The 19,865-nt window shown below is 40.8% G+C and overlaps 1 protein-coding gene across 2 annotated transcripts in view; it reads right to left on the reverse strand.

Annotated features, from left to right (window-relative positions):
- The window catches only part of obscnb (obscurin, cytoskeletal calmodulin and titin-interacting RhoGEF b), a 90,999-nt gene that overhangs the window by 42,955 nt on the left and 28,179 nt on the right, over nucleotides 1-19,865 (reverse strand). For both annotated transcript variants that reach the window (XM_080440729.1, XM_080440728.1), the window contains exons 26-47: nucleotides 19,048-19,317; nucleotides 18,581-18,847; nucleotides 17,820-18,086; nucleotides 17,265-17,531; nucleotides 16,860-17,129; nucleotides 16,479-16,748; nucleotides 14,768-15,034; nucleotides 14,047-14,313; nucleotides 13,107-13,373; nucleotides 12,283-12,549; nucleotides 10,733-10,999; nucleotides 9,995-10,261; nucleotides 9,161-9,427; nucleotides 8,089-8,151; nucleotides 7,279-7,338; nucleotides 6,446-6,520; nucleotides 5,632-5,721; nucleotides 4,201-4,275; nucleotides 3,092-3,166; nucleotides 2,550-2,624; nucleotides 1,350-1,406; nucleotides 1,041-1,118 (exon numbers count right to left, since the gene is read on the reverse strand). In XM_080440729.1, coding sequence (XP_080296855.1) covers nucleotides 1,041-1,118; nucleotides 1,350-1,406; nucleotides 2,550-2,624; nucleotides 3,092-3,166; nucleotides 4,201-4,275; nucleotides 5,632-5,721; nucleotides 6,446-6,520; nucleotides 7,279-7,338; nucleotides 8,089-8,151; nucleotides 9,161-9,427; nucleotides 9,995-10,261; nucleotides 10,733-10,999; nucleotides 12,283-12,549; nucleotides 13,107-13,373; nucleotides 14,047-14,313; nucleotides 14,768-15,034; nucleotides 16,479-16,748; nucleotides 16,860-17,129; nucleotides 17,265-17,531; nucleotides 17,820-18,086; nucleotides 18,581-18,847; nucleotides 19,048-19,317 — 4,128 coding nt within the window. The remainder of the gene's footprint in view (nucleotides 1-1,040; nucleotides 1,119-1,349; nucleotides 1,407-2,549; nucleotides 2,625-3,091; nucleotides 3,167-4,200; nucleotides 4,276-5,631; nucleotides 5,722-6,445; nucleotides 6,521-7,278; nucleotides 7,339-8,088; nucleotides 8,152-9,160; nucleotides 9,428-9,994; nucleotides 10,262-10,732; nucleotides 11,000-12,282; nucleotides 12,550-13,106; nucleotides 13,374-14,046; nucleotides 14,314-14,767; nucleotides 15,035-16,478; nucleotides 16,749-16,859; nucleotides 17,130-17,264; nucleotides 17,532-17,819; nucleotides 18,087-18,580; nucleotides 18,848-19,047; nucleotides 19,318-19,865) is intronic.

Below are 19,865 nucleotides of genomic sequence, written 5' to 3' on the forward strand. Positions count from 1 at the left end.
CATATAAATACAGATGTATCACTGAAAACACAGGGGCGCTGATGGATGCAAACAGCAGTCTGTCTTATAATACATGTTCTTGCATTCTTATTGAGACGCATAACTTGTGCTCCCTGCTTGGCTTCTTGCATATGAGGCTCCACTGTGAGGGGCTTTTCAGCTGCGATTTAAATCAATATGAACAATTATAACTAAACATAAGTCTAAATAAAATACAAGGACATAATAACACAACCATAGACAGAACCGTGTCTCAAACCAAAACCAAGGTGCCAGAAATGTTTGAGGGTAACAATGTTCAGCGCAACACAATAATGTGACATCAGCTCACAATTAGTCCATTAGGTTTAAACTGACAACAGAGAAAAGCAATTGCTTGAAATTGAAGACAATGTGGATGTCCATTCCACAGATGATATGCAACAAGACCACCAATGTTTTTTAAAGCAACAGATTGTAAGAACTGCATGGGACCAAACTGGGATAACATAAAGCACACAACCACAGACAAAACAGTGTATCAAACTAAAACCAGGGTGCCAGAAATGTTTGAGGGCAACAAACAACGTTCAGCGCAACACAATAATGTGACATCAGCTCACAATTAGTCCATTATGTTTAAACTGACAACAGACAAAAGCACATGGCTTGAAATTGAAGACAAGGTGGGTATCCATTCCACAGACGTTATGCAACAAGAAGAGCAATGCTTCCTTAAAACAACAGATTATAAGGCCTCCCTCACACAGTTAAAACAAGTGTTTTGTCGCTGCCTTATGCCTTACGTGAGGCATAAGGCCGGTTCAATTCATTCCCTATGGAAGTCACGTGTTTTGATAAAGCTGACTTGCGTTAGGGGAGGGGGTAAAGCCAGAGAGCGGCGAGGCAAGTCAGCTTTATCAAAACACGTGACTTCCATAGGGAATGAATTGAACCAGCCTTATGCCTCACGTAAGGCATAAGGCCTTGTTTTAACTGCGTGAGCCAGGCCTAACTGGGATAAAACACAGGGAAGCACACGTGTACCACAAAACCTCTACCTTCATTCTGTATGGCCTCCTGCTTAGTGGACTCTGGTTTTGCAGTGACCGCTGATACAGCAGGCTTTTCTTTCTCTGCTGATGTAATAAAACACAATCGATTTTTAACTCATCTACTATAATATAAAGAATGCAGGACAGATGTATAATGAATAAATAAGGAATTAATTATGGCAAAAATAATAAGAAAATCCTTCCGACTCCCCAGCAAACAAACATGCTGAGTGAAGCTATTGATGAGACGTGAGGCACAACTGAACCTTCTGGATGTTTAGACAAACTGCTTCTAATTGTCCCTTCCTTCTGTACCTTCTCTCTGCTTGATGTCCTGCTTTGAGGGATCTTCTTTAGGAATGACTGCAGATGCTATGGGTTTAAATAAGAGTTATAATGTAGTGAAATCATGGGACATCCTCCTAGAAGTGCGATCCAGATGAACAGCAGCATGAAGGATTTATCACAATGTTTAAACTCAAGTAGCAGATATCAAGGCAGCTAGTCATTGTAAGTAGAACAATATGAATTTGCTTCTTCAACAAGTCACCTGAGACAGAGGGATCTTATAGGCTATAATATAGCATTATAACCTGCCAACAGATAAAAGCCCATTCTTTCTTTCCTAATTCTGCAATTGCTTTCTTTAGTATTCTCTGTCATGTTTATGGGAAACAAGACCCCAAAAATATTCATATTTTCATACAAACATAATAAACCTTTTCTATAGCAGATGGAAAAGGCACAGCATAAGCTTTGGAACCTGTACTATAGTATATTATTGCACAAAAAAAACTACTGGAGTCGTCAACTTAACCAATAACCGGTGTGCATATAAATATCACACAACCTAAACAGGTGAGGACGGCAGGCTCTGTCGTGGGAACCTCACTGGAGGGGGTGGCTAAGGTGCGTACAGCGACAAATCTGGACTCCATCATAGCAAACCCCTACCACCCCCTCCACCTGGATATAGTGGGGCATCTGAGCAGGAGAGGCAACAATAGATTCACCTACTCCGGGTGGAACTGTATGAGACTTGGCAGCTATGTGGATTTACAACAAGACACACGTTGGTCGCTCGGCCAGGTCAATTATAACATAACTTGGAATAAAAGATGTACAAAGGACTCTGACTTCTAATGACACTTTAGGGTTTAGTTATTGTACTGTTTGCACTGTTGACACAGTCCCTTTTCTTTGCATTGCACTGATTGTACTGATTGTATACTGTTATTGATGGTGGTGCTTCTTGTTGTTACTTGTTACCTTTGTATTTCTGTATCTGACAGTACTTTCCTTATTCTGTATCTGTAACTTTGTTACTCTTAACTGCTGTGCTGCCTCTGGGCGACTGAAATTCCCCTGCAGGATCAATAAAGGTATATCTATCTATCTATCTATCTACCTACCAATCTATCTAGATTCATCATTGAAGGAAATAGGGGCAGGGATGGGTGCAAACATCAGTCTGTCCTATAATACATATTCTTGCATTCTTTTCGTGATGCATACCTTGCGCTCCCTGCTTGGCTTCTTGCTTAAGATGCTCCACTTTGAGGGCTACTGCAGGAGCAGGTGGCTTTTCAGCTGTGATTTAAATCAATATGAACAATTATAACTAAACCACAGACAGAACAGTGTATCAAACCAAAACCAAGGTGCCAGAAATGTTTGAGTGTAACAATGTTCAGCGCAGCACAATAATGTGACATCAGCTCACAATTAGTCCATTATGCTTAAACTGACAACAGTTAGCCTAATTCCAAATTAAAAACAAGGACATTATAACATATTCCACATGACCACAGACAGAACAGTGTATCAAACCAAAACCAGAAGCCAGAAACGTTCAGGGCAACACAATAATGTGACTCACAATTAGTCCATTAGGCTTAAACTGACAACAGAGAAAAGCACATAGTTTGAAATTGAAGACAAGGTGGATATCCATTCCACAGACAATATGCAACAATAAGAGCAATGCCTTTTAAGAACTGAGCGAAATTAAGGAGACCACAAATAAAGCAGGACATTCAGTAATTTGACTTATTTACCTTCCTCCCCAACATTGAACTTGTTTGTCTTGATGTCCTGTTCGCCTGCCACTTGAGGAGATGGAGTCTTGACTGCTGTGTTAAAACAATATGGGCACTCTGAGGACTAATGTAACATTACTTGCACTGGATTGTGTAATATAATAATGCAGCATTATGCATTTCAAATGTAAAAGACAAGAATTGGACCATGCAAGTATGCTGTGGTCTCTACCTAAATGTCCGTCTTTGTAACTGTATTACATCTGAAGCTGCAGGATTTGAAATCAGACTCAAAATGTTAACCTACTGACACACCAGCAAATCAAAATATTAACACTGAATCACCACCGTGTGTGTCTTAATTGTGTGACAACAAGAGCGGCCAAACCTTGATTAACAACAATGTGTGCTACTGTGCAAATAAACCAAGCTCCTATTTGCTCGAATGTCAATTCGTCAATTCAACGTCATTACCACCGTAGAGTAAAAAGAAGTGGTCCTGCACACTGTCTTCACTTTAAAAAAGTTATTAAAAGTTTTGGTCAATTGACCTTCATAAGGTATCTGATACCTGATGAACGTTGTTAATTAGGTTTTGCAAGTGAAGACTACTGGACTAGCGGGACTACTGTTTGGCTGTTCTCTCCAATACGTACCTGTCCAAAGTAAGTGTGTAAAAGGACTTTCTACAACCAAAACATGCTCAGTAAGAAAAAAAACCTAACCCTAACAGAATGGAAATACTGGTAAACACTAAAAGGGAAAGCATAATTTTAAGTTCGGTGGATGTTTAAACGTTCAACTAAGCATTTGACACACAGCTGGTAGAAGTAGAAGCACTGTTCATCAAAGAACTAAACACGGCCCGGACGGCTGGCGTAGCGTCCGGGCACCTAGGCTTCAATGTAGCCTGACAGCGCATGGTGGGTTCGAGTGCCGTTCCCGACCATCTTTGCTGCATGTCTATCCCCATCTCTCTCTCCCTGTTTCCTGTCTGTCTCTACTGAAAACTATAAATAAAGGCAAAAAAAAACTAAAAACTAAACACAGTATTGCTGAGTAGACTATCGTTTGGCAGTGTACAAAATGAGACACAACTGAAGCAGGAAGTTGTAAAACTTCCATACCTTCGACTGCTGCTTTGGTCCCCTGCTTCCCTATCTCTTGTTTGGCAGCTGCTGTAGTAGCATAAATCCGCTCTGCTGTGAAGAACACAACAGTAACCCCAACTGCTTACAGTGACAGACAGGTGTTACAGCCTGAAACGCAAACGGCAGCCAACAAGAACGACCTTGCGAAAAGCAATATCCACAGTCTCTCCATCTCCCCACCTCCCCCATTCTGTGCTCCAATTTATATAGGGATTCGTTTTAGCAATAACTGAGGATTAAGTGACAACAGCTACTGTATGATTCAGTATTGTATACTGTAGGCTGATATCTCTACAGAAAATGCACTCACTGAAAAATCATAAGTGTCTAAGATCAAGCATGTACTGTACAGTAAATTGTCTACTAGACTAAAGGTGATCATGGTTGTTAGAGCCACAATACAAATACTGTAACACTGATCAAAGCCTTTTGCAAATACGATTCAGTCAACGTTGTACACCATTATAGAAGCAACACTACAGTAAGTACAAAGCACTGGAGATACTGTAGTAGACTGGGCCGAAATCCAATAAGTACTGTAGGTTTTCACAACAAGAGACAGGAGGACGACAGCCGACAGGAAATATTAGTACGCCATTATGTAAGCCATTAAACAAAGTGGAAAAACAAGGTCAAAAGACTAATATCTGTTGTTAAAGTGTACTGAAGAAGCATAGCATATGACATGGTTAACTCATTCAGTGCCAATGACGTCGCCGACGTCACGTTTTTATAAGCCCAGAGTGCCAATGACGTCACCGACGTCATGAAATATATATATATTTTTTTAATTAAAAACATTTTAAATTAAAAAAATATATATTTAAAAAATGTGTTTTGCAAAGATCTGCCTGCCGGTGGCATTATAACAGGCCGATGTGAAAAATTTGGGGCAGAGGTTCTGCACTAACATCCAGGGAGTGTGTGTGCACTGCAGCTGTTCACAGACGGACGGACAGGGGGCAAAAAATAGTCTCGGCCAGGCCTTCGGCCTACTCTGTGATTGGTTAGTCCGTAGTTAGGTCAGCTTGCCGACAAATTATGTAACTTCATCACTCATTGAACTTCATCACTCTGTGACTCAGCCAGTCAGTCAGTCAGTCATTCAACGACATAATGCATCTTTAGGGCCGGTACAGCTAAAAACACTGGCAATCTAAGCAACCCAGTGCAAAGACGTAGAGATCACAAGATCACAAGCAGTCTGGATTTAGCCATGAATTATTCATCAGTTGACATTAACAACAGTCCAGATGGTCCAACAAAACTTAAGTCTTTTCATAACTTTTAGTTCTGCTTTAGTTTGACTTGTCTTCATCCCTGTACAGTATGCCTCACAGCTGAGTAACCACAGCAGTGACAGCATGCGGGCCAGATGCGAACGGCATTCCTCACATCTGTCCCTACCTTCATCTCCCCCTTTGGGCAGTGCTTGCTGGGACCCTTGTTCATGGGGTTGTTGGCTTGGAATCTCTCCAGTTGTTGATATCTTCACAGCTGATGAAATTAATGGAAATATCACAGCCATAACATTCAGTGGTCTGAGAATGCTTTTTAAATAGCTAAAAACATTGATTTAAGTTGCTGTGTATGCAACACTATTGCATTATGTGTTTACAAGTAGCATGTTTTCTCCTTCTGTTAATAGCAGCGCAGGAACAAAAGCTCATGGATCATTCAAAGAAGCCGTCTACAAAAGTAAACACATTAAACCAATGAAATTCACTCCTTTTGCAGCATTTTGTAAGAGTGGCATAATTAAGGTAAAAGCAGAGGAGGAAATCAGACTGTAGACCAGACAGCATTGATGCATAAAATAAAGAGCAAGCGGAAATGGCCTGAAAGCAGGTCTTTAGATGCGTAATGGCAACAAAGTCAGCACCAAACTAATTTCAAACACATGTCATCTTTGAAGACATGGAAGAGTGGTACTTTGTTTTGCTAACCACCTAATAACAGAAATATTTTGGATGAAACTCAGGGTTATCTTAACAGACCAAACTAATTTAGTTGGTTTTGACAACACTGAATAGCTTTAATAACAGTTTCCCACTACTAGGAAGTTACTGATAGAATTATGTCTCCAGGAGTAACAAGTGTCTCCACTTTCTGACTGCATTTCAAAGAGATGCACAAAATATACTACTATATATATTCATTTAATTATAACATGAGCAGAGGGTAAAGCAAGAAGCATAGCCAAAGCCACTCTGCCCATTACCTTCTACTGGCTCATTGATTTCCTGCCGCTTGACCGCGTCTTTGGCAACAGTCGATGGTGTTTCAGGTTTCACAACTGCAATACAAACATAATATTGGCAAAGCCCAATTCGACAAGGTGTATATCATCATTTGCAAGTAACATGCAAATGCAAAATCTATAAGCCTGATTTATACTTTGTTGTGCGCTTGTTTCACACACCAAAAATAGCAGATCAAAATGTGAACTTGTAGATCGGCTATTTTCGTGTGCAACATGGCATGCACTCAAGTATAAACTAGAAATGGGCGCTCCGCTGAGCACATATCTCCGCCAGGCTGGGTGGCCTACCCAGGGCTATGTAAGTAAGTACAACATACGGTTAAACTTTTCACATTTTGGTGCCCCCTATGGGCAGAAGTTAAAGCACTTTGGAGGTGCGCTCTGTAGAGGCCCCTCAACATGCAATTACAAGTTGGGGTTGATTGTGGGATGTTGTGTTCATGATATGGAGTATTTTGTTGTTGTAAGATATAGGCCTCATCCAATATTTCTGGAAGCCAATATAAACATTATGGCATTTCAAAAGCTGTTTTAATCTAGTTAGGTAGAAATAGGAATAGTCTATATGAATATTATTTTTTTGATTGTATGACCTATGGTTCAAGAGTTATATGCCAAAACATAAGTGAGCTGGTATAGCACCACCATGAGGCAAATTTGAAAACATTTGCCTACTGGAAATGTTTAAAGTTTGACATTGATTGGTCCAGTGGTTGGAAGATTAGGTCCGGTCTCACTCACACACAACTTTTTGGCCTGGCGGAGATAATCAGGCATTAGCCTCTGCCTACCTTCTCCTCCCTTTTGGGTCTCCTGTTTGTTGGCTGCAACAGTAGCTAAAGTCTTAGCATCTGCAAAATTGTACATCAATCAGCCACTGAACAACAAGACATCAAGGGATCAATTTGAACAAAAGAATTGATGTACATGTACATATGGTAAGTGGCAAAATATGGTAGAATCGACCCAAAACATTCAAATAAGCAAGTTATGTACTGTACTATAGTACAGTATGTGCCAAAAATAAAGCAATATGCCACATCACAGAGTAGCAGCTAGCCATGAGGTCAAAGGCACCATTTTCAGACAGACACACCAATATTATGGTACAATAATGACCACGAGCATGACCGCCAATCTGCCGAAAAACATTCAAGCAAAGCCAGTATGCGCATTGCGCAACAACAAATAAAGCAATTTGCCACAGTGAAGCATCAATCTTCAAGTCAAATGCAATGAGACAACAGATACCACTGCCATATCTAAAGCACCATTTTGCCATGACAGAGATACAATGCCATGACAGAAAGCTAGAGCACGTACTGCAACAAAACATGTATCATGTAGCTGTAAAGAGCATACGGCCAAGGTTTAAACTTAATTTATTCTCAACTGCACAATGGTGTCACTCGCTGAAAATAACTGACTTTCAAACAAAAAAATTGTTAGGATGAGACAACGAAAATCTGTTATTCGGCAAGTGACACCAGTGCAATGAAGCATTAACGTGGCTATGGTGTGCAAATGCCAACAGAGCAATAACAGTGGTGCAGAGTGCATAGCTAGAAGCCAAACTGCAGCTAATGGGAATCCTCCCATACCTTCCTCTTTGAATTCCTCCCTGGACTCCAATGTGACAGCTGGAGCAACCATGGACTTCACAGCTGTGATGAAACATTCAGAAATGTTGAATGTCATGAGTCATGACATCAGCCAGGATTATGATAACCAGGGATGACCAGCTTAAAAGTTGCAATTCTGAGCCAAACCATGAATCGGTAAAAGCACCAGGTTTTTTTTGCAACATGAATCCCATCATTTCAAGACAAGTAAGCAAACTTCAGATGAAAGGCAAATTATAGCCTCATACAGTAGAGACGTGCAATGACAATCTTCATCAACAACACTAAAAAATAAGCGTTAGTTGCCAGCAGCATGGGTATGGTTACAGAATAGTCTATTTGTCAAAACAGAGCAGGACTTCTTCAATATAACCTACAGTAACCCTAGCAGATGTTTTGGTCATCCTTTTTGAGGTTTCATAATAAATACCCTGGAGGCTTCCGGATAAAAAATACCAAATCTAAAGAAAATGTACGCCAACCTTAGACTACCATATATACAGTACTAGGTCTGAGCACTCAGCAGCAAAGAACAAAGAACAGCAAGGTGAACCAATGTGGTAATCCTGTAAATCCCCAAAGAACACTGATTTTCTTCCACAACAATTCTACAGTGCACCTTCTAGCTTGACAAACAGAGAGACAAACAGGGCTGACAAACACCATAAAACAGTGAGACAGTGACAACATTTTACAGGACATGATGAAAGTGCTTTAGACAGGACGACAACATGAAAACACTTATTACAATGACAAACACACAAATATATCACAATCAAAGTGGGTTGTCATACAATATATTATTTCAGAAATACTATGTATATATATACAGTACAGTACACACATACTGAAAATATACAGTACGCACGCACACACACGCACAGGCGCGCACGCACACACACTGTTTATATATGCGCATGCTCTTTTCGAGAATAAATAAAGGTTTCAATCAATATTTATATATACAGTATATTATACAGATTGACTACTCCATTTTGTGGAAAGCTTGAATGTACGGTATAATAGTTAAAATCACGAATCCCTCTCCTACCCTTGATCTTGATGCTGGCTGAGGTCTTCTGGTCTCCACACACACAGCTGTATTCTCCACTGTCTTCTGGCTCCACTTTGTTGATCAGGAGTTCATTCACGGAAGCTTTCTGTTTCATCTGGTACTTTTCTCCAGATTTCAGCACCTGTGTTCCCTTCTTCCATTCCACAGGAACCCCAGGTTTAGAGAGCTCACAGAGCAGAGTAACACTGCCCCCTTCCTCAGCCTCCTGGCTCTCTAACTTCTGCTTGAAGGTCACTGGTTGAGCTGAAGAAGCATTAGTTGTTAGTAAATAGCCAATACAAAATCCAGTATTATAGGATCTACTTAACCACAACAAGACAAACATGAAACATGGAAACAGACAAAACACAAACCATAATCATGACGTATCAGACAGTATAGCCAATTGCAGTAAAAGTACAACAAAGCAGTACATGATGAAATTATTTTATAAACCACAGCATCAGCTGAGGCAGGGCTCCAAAACAAAAAAACTAGAGATGTTACACTCCATTCTACATGCTATGTGCTGTATAAGTATAGGGCTCTGCCTTGACCTTGTACTATGTCCTTAACCTTTAACAAACTTTTTTTTTTTAATAACAGCGCAGCTCATCTGCCAATTAAAAATATAATTAAATCTGTACAGAGTTTTCTCTGTTAAAGACAAATAAACATCCAGACAGACAGACAGATGCAGGCAACAATACACCCACTCCACTGGGTGTGGGTGCAAAAAAATATTAATTTTGAAATCTGTGACTTTTTCCACAAAACCTCCATTGTCCAATTTAGTTTTTATGTTTTTATTTTTCCACGTCTTCCTCCTACCCTTGATCTTGATGCTTGCTGTGGTCTTCTGGTCTCCACACACACAGCTGTATTCTCCACTGTCTTCTGGCTCCACTTTGTTGATTAGGAGTTCATTCACGGAAGCTTTCTGTTTCATCTGGTACTTTTCTCCAGACTTCAGCACCTGTGTTCCCTTCTTCCATTCCACAGGAACCCCAGGTTTAGAGAGCTCACAGAGCAGAGTAACACTGCCCCCTTCCTCAGCCTCCTGGCTCAACAACTTCTGCTTGAAGGTCACTGGTTGAGCTGAAGAAGCATTAGTTGTTAGTAAATAGCCAATGGCAAAGCTAAGATAAACTGCACAACTACAAATTCCAGAAAACAATGTTAATGCCAATTGCAGTAAATGTACGACAAAGCAGTACAGGATGAAATTATTTTATAAACCATAAAATCAGCTAAAGCATGGCTCAAAAACAACAATTAGAGATGTTACACCCATGCAACCTGCTATGTAGCCTACTGCAGAAGTATAGTGCTCAACCATGACCTTGAACTATGACCAATACTTTAACAATAACAAAACAAAAAACAATAGCGCAGCTCATGTGCCAATTAAGAAATCTGATTAAATCTGTCCAGAGTTCTTTATGTTAAAGACAAACAAACAATCAGACAGACAGATGCGGACGACAACAATACACCGCCGGCTCCACTGGGTGTGGGAGCAAAATATATTTTGAAATCTGTAACTTTTTCTCCATATCCTCCTCCTACCCTTGATCTTGATGCTGGCTGTGGTCTTCTGGTCTCCACACATACAGATGTATTCTCCACTGTCTTCTGGCACCACTTTGTTGATCAGGAGTTCATTCACAGAAACGTTCTGTTTCATCTGGTACTTTTGTCCAGACTTCAGCACCTGTGTTCCCTTCTTCCATTCCACAGGAACCCCAGGTTTAGAGAGCTCACAGAGCAGAGTAACACTGCCCCCTTCCTCAGCCTCCTGGCTCTCCAACTTCTGCTTGAAGGTCACTGGTTGTGCTGAATAATTTTTAGTTGTTAGTAATAACCAGCGAAAGACATACACATGCCAGGAAAGATAGAACGCAGAAAAACTGTTTTATCAACTCAATCAAAACTCCAACATAGATTGTTGCTGGCCTTTGTAGTTGCCTGAAATTATCTAACCTTAGTTTGGCATATCATTTACATAATGTGCAATGAATCCAATATGTGATGATAAGCCAATGTGACATTACCACAAACGCCCTACCGATTTTGTATTTGCATTTTTTTAATCGCATACCCATCCTTTATTTGACCTGGGTAAGAGGAGTGATACAATTACGGAGATGGTGATAAACTTGTGCTGATTGGTCATTTAACCCCTAGGGCTGATATGACCGCTGACCAGTCAATGAAAGCTAAACCTGTATCTTCCATATGTGTTTTACAGCAGCTGACCAATCAACGCAACTAAACAGGCAAGGCGGGCTGTACTGGCACCGCAACAGACTCTCTGCTTAAACATTCTTCTGAGGTGTAGAGCTTCCACCATGGAGTTCAGCAAGATTAGAGGAAAGTACCATGTCAAACATGGACGACACTCAGTCGCCATACATGGCTGCTTCGGATAATGGGACACTGGAGTTTATCCAGGCACAAAGAAACCAAAGCACAGAGCGGACAAAAGAGACCTTTGATGGTTCACATAATGGATGCGTAAGGGCGAGGTTCAAACAACTCCCTTCCTACTCTGTCAGGAAATCCCAGCGGGACTATTATTACATTTAATTTAGATTTCTCCAGATGTATCAGTAGGGAGAGCTCTCTGCCCATCTGGCTATGCCACGGAAGTACAGGTACTGTATGGGACAGTATTTTATTTTAATGATGAGGACTAACGTTTAACTACGTTGATTCATTTTCTAATCATATGGTTATACTGTTCAGAAAGTCATGGTTGCGTTAATGGTCATTAAGATAAGCAATACTGTATGTACTGTTCAAATACTATTTTGTTATCTTTGTGAACAAATAAGGCTATGGGTGTGTGAAAATACTGTATCATCCAGCATATTCGCCATTGGCCTTGCATTGATATGCTCAGCAATCATAAATGTCTGGGTATTAATCTATATTTATCAAACACACATGGCCTTATTTAGCTCCAAAGATAGGAAGAGATTAGTATTTTCAGCGATGTAGCAACCATCGTGGCCATGCTTGACATGTTTCTTCTCGGCAAATAGTTTGATAAGTTCCTCCATAACTTCTATTGCTCAATTCTCTTAAATAAAATTAAAATAAAATCCTCCTCCTACCCTTGATCTTGATGCTTGCTGTGGTCTTCTGGTCTCCACACATACAGCTGTATTCTCCACTGTCTTCTGGCTCCACTTTGCTGATCAGGAGTTCGTTCACAGAAGCTTGCTGTTTCATCTGGTACTTTTCTCCAGACTTCAGCACCTGGGTTCCCTTCTTCCATTCCACAGGAACCCCAGGTTTAGAGAGCTCACAGAGCAGAGTAACACTACCCCCTTCCTCAGCCTCCTGGCTCAACAACTTCTGCTTGAAGGTCACTGGTTGTGCTGAAGAATTATTAGCTGTTAGACTCTAGTGATGGAAGTCATTGATCAAAGCCCCAAATATCAGAATTAAATGTCTAGAATATTATGAACGGGAGAGGTTAGTGCAATATCAAAATGACAATTAGCATCAACACTGTCAGCAGCACAACATGCGAAAAACACTCAACTCCCAAACAAATCACTAAGACAGTACGACAGCTCAATCTCACAAAAGACAAGACACAAAACAAATGAGTGAAAATGGGGTCCACATTTCAATACCCTTTAGATACAATGACAGGTTTGGTGCAGAGTTAACATATTCAATAGAAAATAGTCTACAGAAACATGCAAGAAAACACAAATCCAAAACATTACAGACAGACAGGTTGACAAGACAGCATGACACCTCAATCTGACAAGAGACAAGACAAACAACATATTAGTGAAAATGAGGTCCACATTTCAATAACATTAGATACGATGATAGGTTTAGTGCAGAGTTAACAACAATCACCTGATAGTGGACATTCCTTCAACCAATAAAAGTGAATTTGCATTCTAAATCCTCGTCCTACCCTTGATCTTGATGCTGGCTGAGGTCTTCTGGTCTCCACACACACAGCTGTATTCTCCACTGTCTTCTGGCACCACAGTGTTGATCAGGAGTTCATTCACAGAAGCTTTCTGTTTCATCTGGTACTTTTCTCCAGATTTCAGCACTTGTGTTCCCTTCTTCCATTCCACAGGAACCCCAGGTTTAGAGAGCTCACAGAGCAGAGTAACACTGCCCCCTTCCTCGGCCTCCTGGCTCTCCAACTTCTGCTTGAAGGTCACTGGTTGAGCTGAAGAATTATTAGCTATTAGGCTGATGGAAGTCATTGATCAAAACCCCAAATATCTGAATGAAATGTCTAGAATATAATGAACGGGAGAGGTTAGTGCAATAACACATGACAATAAGCATCAACACTGTCAGCAGCACAACATGCAAACAATTCCAAACAATGTCACTAAGACAGTATGACAGCTTAATCTTACAAGAGACAAGACACTAGACAAATGAGTGAAAATGGGGTCCATATTTCAACAGGTTTGGTTTTACGACAGGTTTGGTGCAGAGTTAACACATATCCAATAAAATAGTCAACTGAAACATGCAAAAACTAACTCCAAAACATTATAGAGACAGCTTGACAGTATGACAAGAGACAAGACACAAAACAAATGAGTGGAAATGGGGTCCGGTCCACACTTCAATACACTATAGATACAATGACAGGTTTGGTGCAGAGGTGACAAATATCCAATAGAAAGTAGTCAACTGAAACATGCAAGAAAACACAAATCCAAAACATTACAGACAGACAGGTTGACAAGACAGTATCAATCTGACATTAGACAAGACACACAACATATTAGTGAAAAAGAGGTCCACATTTCAATACCAAACCAAAATTACCAAAAATGTGAAAAATGCCAATAAAAGCTCATCTGAATTCTAAATCCTCCTCCTACCCTTGATCTTGATGCTGGCTGTGGTCTTCTGGTCTCCACACATACAGCTGTATTCTCCACTGTCTTCTGGCACCACTTTGTTGATCAGTAGTTCGTTCACAGAAGCTTTCTGTTTCATCTGGTACTTTTCTCCAGACTTCAGCACTTGTGTTCCCTTCTTCCATTCCACAGGAACCCCAGGTTTAGAGAGCTCACAGAGCAGAGTAACACTGCCCCCTTCCTCAGCCTCCTGGCTCTCCATCTTCTGTTTGAAGGTCACTGGTAATGCTGCACAACCAATGTTTGTTGACATTTTAATTTAAGGTTAAATTAGTGGTGTTGCTATTACAACAATCTCATCATAGTATTTCTTCCGGAAATAAGATATGAGATTTGTTTGGTGTCATAGTGGAAAAGGCTATGTTCCATAGAATCCTTCAACTTTTGGTGTAATTCACAGTATGACAGACAGTGACATAGCATTTTGTTTGCAATATACGTCATCATTTAACCACATTCAACCTGCCGTTTGTATTTTGGGCATGTCATTGAGGCAAAAGAAATTAAAAAAAACAAAAATAGCAGATCTACAAACACGTTGCGATGCATTGTGAGCTACAGTATAGATAGGTTATTTTTGCCACGCAACACCATTGTATGATAAGATAAGGCTTAAAGTGGTTAAATTGACATTGCTGGATTTCTTCTTTTAGACTCTAACAAAGAATCAACGAATCCGTACCAGTGACTTTCACATCTGCAGTTGTCTTCTGGTCCCCGCACTCACAGGAATACTGTCCACCGTCCTCAACCTTCAAGTTTTTGATTTGGAGCTGGAAAGAAGTCTCCCTCTGTTTCATCTCGTACTTCTCCCCTGCTTTGAGAATTTCAGAGCTTTTCTTCCACTGAACCGTGACATCAGAATTTGATAACTCACAGCAAAGCGTAATGGTCTCTCCTTCCTTTGTATCCTGGTTCTGTAGCTTCTCTTTAAAACTGGCAGGCAAAGCTATGGTAGAATTAACAAGTATATCTCCATTAATTAAAAACAAGAACCTGAATACTTTGGGCTGTGATGAAAGAATGGAAGAGGAAAACAGTTCAAAGTGAAACAGGCTGATGATCAAGGAACAACTTGTTTGTTTTTTAACAAATTATTTTTTAAATTAAATCCCAGTAAATGTTTTATGTGTGCAAATGTTCAGAAACATTCGTTCAAGACTGCATTCACAACAAATACAACGGAATGTTTTCTCCAGAATGTTTACACCAGTTCTAATGAGGTCTATAGTGAGTGTACAAGATATTATCTCATTAAACAAAGGGATTCAAAGGTAAATGCCAGAAGAGGGGTTGAATAAAACACAAGGAAAATATTGAAATAAATACACACACACAGTGCAAAACAGTACCAATAAAACAAAAAACACAAAACAATGCACTTTTTTAAACTAATTTAGACTTTGGGGGCCATATAATTACTGTCTGGTCCCTAGGGCTAAGCTGTTAACAGCAAAGGGATGGTAATCCCTCCTAATGCCTCCATTCAAGGGATTGGGCTGCAGAATGTTTATGTTTGGCACCATTGGAAAATTACTAGGGTAATTACTAAGCACTTACTAAGCCAGATTACAAAAATAGCGGTGACAGAATCATGAAAGAACCACATGGAATATTAAAAAGCAAAAAAGCCAAATCCTATACTATAACACTGCAATAATAATCCTATGACCAAAATAATAGTCACAGAGTGTATGCTCCGGCATAAATGCTGAAAAGCGTTAGCCACAGCTCAAATAATATATTGTGAAAATTGCATAATGCCCCTTCTTCATATTTTTTTTCTTTTATTGAACTGTCAATGTTTTCCCTGGCATTTAAAAATCCCAGCTTGGATTATTGAACAGGTGAAAAACATTTTAAAAAGCTGCCCATGACCTTCCCCAGATCATAACACACCGCTATGGAAACTTTCATTCCAATCTGATCTGGGGTGTGGACAGGCTACCGTAAATGAGTCATATACCGTAAGCAGAGAACCTAGCTAGACAGCCGCAGCGGGCGACGTTGCACGCCTGTAACTACTCTACCCAGTCACACAATGTTGTTTGTGTTTGTGTTGGTTGTTGTTTGTGTTTGGTTGTTTGTACGTGTAATGCAACATGCCCCAAACTCAGCAATCTTAAACCACACTGTCAAGCATACACTACATTGTTAAACACCACCTTGCCTAATGCAGAATGATAAAATTCTGTTTCAGATTTGGGGATGCTATGCAGTACAGAAATGTAAAAAGGAAAGTAACTGTAAAGTGGTAACTGTAAAGTGTGCAGTTATATACTGTATGTTACCATATAAATTTTATTTAAAGTATTCTAATGGTCAACGTTCAACACTTGCCCAAGATGAAAACAGGCCTGATGATTGCCTAAAAGCAATCATCTGAGTCTTACCTTTGACCTCCAACTTGCCCTTGGTGGTGGCTCCTCCAATGACCTCACAGCTATACTCCCCAGAGTCCTGAGCGGTGACGCTGTGGACAGTCAACCTCATGACCTTATTTTCTTGGCTGATGTCATACTTCTCACTCTTCCTGATGGCCTTGCCGTCCTTGGACCACTTTACAGTCATATTAGCCTGTGTAACTTCACAGATGAACACTGCATCGTCCCCATGGCTTGCACTAACGCCTTGCAGTCCCTTTGACACAGATGACGCTTTACCTGCAACAAGAGTCCATAGGATATTAATTGCTTTACCTTTGTCAGTGACCACTTCATTGACCCTTATGGTAACATTTTATTTATGGTCCTTTAAATGAACAGATATCTTACCTTCAACTGCTAATGTTGTCTTGGAGCTCAGGTCATTAATGTTGAAGGTCACCTCACCGGCGTCAGCAGGGGTGACGTCCGTGATGGTCAGCATGTGCTTGCGGCCTTTAGTGGTGACTGTGAAGCGTCCTCCATTTGTAATGGTTTGGCCGACTAGCGTCCATGAAAACTTGTCAGTGGTTTCCCGAGACAGGATGCACTCAAATCCACACGACTCCCCTTCGTTCACCTCCACCGACTTCAGCCATTTGGTGATACCGATGCCAATTTCTAACATGAAGGACAGAACATATAATAACTAAGGCGTCGAAACATTTTGGTAGCAAAACATGGTGCATAAAATGGTGATATAGCAACACACAACAAATGTCTTGCGAAATGAATTTGACGTCAAATAATACCAACCTCTCACGGTGACCTTTGACTTGGACACCTCAGTTCCCAGGTCGCAGGTGTACTCTCCTGCGTCTTCCTTGGTGACGTCCTTAATGATCAGTCCCAAGGACTTGCCTGTGTGTAGGAGCTCATACTTAGGTCCAGCCTTTAGGACAGTACCATCTTTCTTCCACATGGGGGTCACCCTGGGCTTGCAAGCCTCACATGCCAGGGTTATCATGCCTTTCTCCTCTCCGACAACGTCGTCCAGAGACTTGAGGAAGACTGCACGTTTCTCTGGAGAGTTAAGTGAGAAAGTTGAGCGAGTTTGAGGTAAATGTTTGGTTCGCACTTCCTTACTCACAACGCTTTCAACCTGGCATCCCTGTTTTGGGCATGTCATTATAGTCTAAAGAATTTCAAAAATATTCACAAAATGTTCACAACTGATCAAAAACAGAGAAAATAGCTGAACTACAAGCTCACAATGTGTCACATTGAGCTTGTAGATCAGCTACATACCATTGTAAGGCAAATAATAAAAAGGGCTTAAGTGGTTAATTAAGTAATGAATCCAGTTCTTACCTTTGACCTTTAGCGTGACAGATTCTTTCACCTTGCGGACTGTGAAGGTGATGGTGCCACCGTCTTGAGGCGCCAAGTTCTTCAGTGTGAGTTTGTGCAGTTTTCCGTCATGTGTGATGGTGTTGACCTCATTGGTACAGAGCCCCTTGTCATTTAGCAGCCAGTGAACCTCTTCATCTGCATAGTTGATCTCACACGTGAACACGGCATCACTATCTTCATCTACCTCAGTGTCCACCAGGTGCTTGGTGATCTTTATTTCACGCTCTGATCAGGAGAAAACAAATGACAATAAAAAAAAAAGGACCCGGGAGTGCCTCTCCGTACCTATGATTATGTCATTTTGACCTAGACCTTGACAGTGACCTTGAACTTTAACATTTTTGACCCAAAGCTTATCTACTACACACAGCCAACTAATCATTCCCACCAAGTGTCCTGGAAATCCCAACCGTTTATTTTGACCTTGACCTTTGACCTTTCTATCCAAAATAATGACCTCTTCAGGGCAGCCTACTGATCACTTCCACCAAGTTTCAGAACAATCTGCATCTGTTCTGTTTTCTTACAAAACACACTTTCTGCTACTACATCTACAGATTGTGTCCTTAACTCCCGCAAATTGGCATACATTATGTCTGGAGTCATGTGCTCAACCTATTTTTCAGATTCCATTTTGATTGGCTTCCAAAGTTTGTGGGAGGGGCCCCATTAAACATCCAAATAAGCCAATGATATACAAAGGGATTCACACACTATACCTTCCACAGTGAGTGTGCCTTTGGTTGCAGCAGGTCCAGACTGACAGCGATATTGTCCACTGTCTTCTCCAGTCAGCTTCTGGATGGTCAAATGAGCCCTCACTGCGTCTTGCTTCATGGTGTACTTGTCTGATGCTGTCAGAGGTGTTTGACCTTTGAACCAGCTCACCGCCTTGGGTGCGGCAGAGAATTTACAGCTCAGCGTAGCTGAGCCTTTCTCCTTCGCCTTCACCTCTTTAATGGGTTCTGTAACCTCAAGAGGGCGCTCTAGAGAAACAAATAATAATTGTGTTACTTTTCACTTCTCAAACGCTGACAATGGCCATGTGCTGGTATTTCCTTCCACTACATTATTTTTAACAGACCACCACCATGATCATGTTAAGCCTTTGTCAGCATACAGATTATACAGAAACATGATTCATGCTTTTTTTTACATTTACCTGTTTTCAAGTTCTCATTTTTACCTTTGACAGTGAGTTGGGCCACACACTTGCTTTTGCCAGCGGTAAACTGCACAGGGCCTGTCATGGATGCTTTGGTCTTTTTGAATGTGAGTCGGTGCATGGTGCCTTCTTTCTCCATCTCCACGTCAGCGCTCTCCTGCACAGCAGCTCCGTTCAGGGCCCATAAGGGAGGCTTCACCAGCTCCATGCTGATTTCCACTTCGAAGACTGCAGCGAAAGGCTCCGTCACTTCTACTGCACTGAGCTCCCGCACAATGCTGATAGACTGCTCTGGAGAGGCCATAGATAGAGGAGGGTTTAAGCTGAAGGTGCAGACCATGCAGTGCTTCCAGAAAAAAAGTTGTAAAGTTTGTGTGGGGATGTGTATATACCTTCTTTTCATAGGGTTACACACACACACACACACACACACACACACACACACACACACACACACACACACACACACACACACACACACACACACACACACACACACACACACACACACACACACACACACACACACACACACACACACACACACACACACACACACACACACAGTAAATATATATATACTGTAAATATATATATACTGTAAATATATGACTTTGTCATATTATTTCTGTGGCAAAGAAAATGTGAAGACTCTGCAACTTTGTGTACCATTTTGCACAGTAAAGAATTCACAATGGACCTTACTTAGCCTGTAACCCTCACCTCACCACCATACTTGACGTACTTATAATGGGTATTTGCCAGCCAGGAATTCAGTGGAAAGGTTATACAGTAGATGAATGACCCTGTAATGGCATGAAGCTGGTTTTTGTTTTGTT

This window comes from Gymnoscopelus braueri (genome assembly GCF_963280865.1).
Source record: "Gymnoscopelus braueri genome assembly, chromosome: 10".
Lineage (NCBI taxonomy): Eukaryota > Metazoa > Chordata > Actinopteri > Myctophiformes > Myctophidae > Gymnoscopelus > Gymnoscopelus braueri.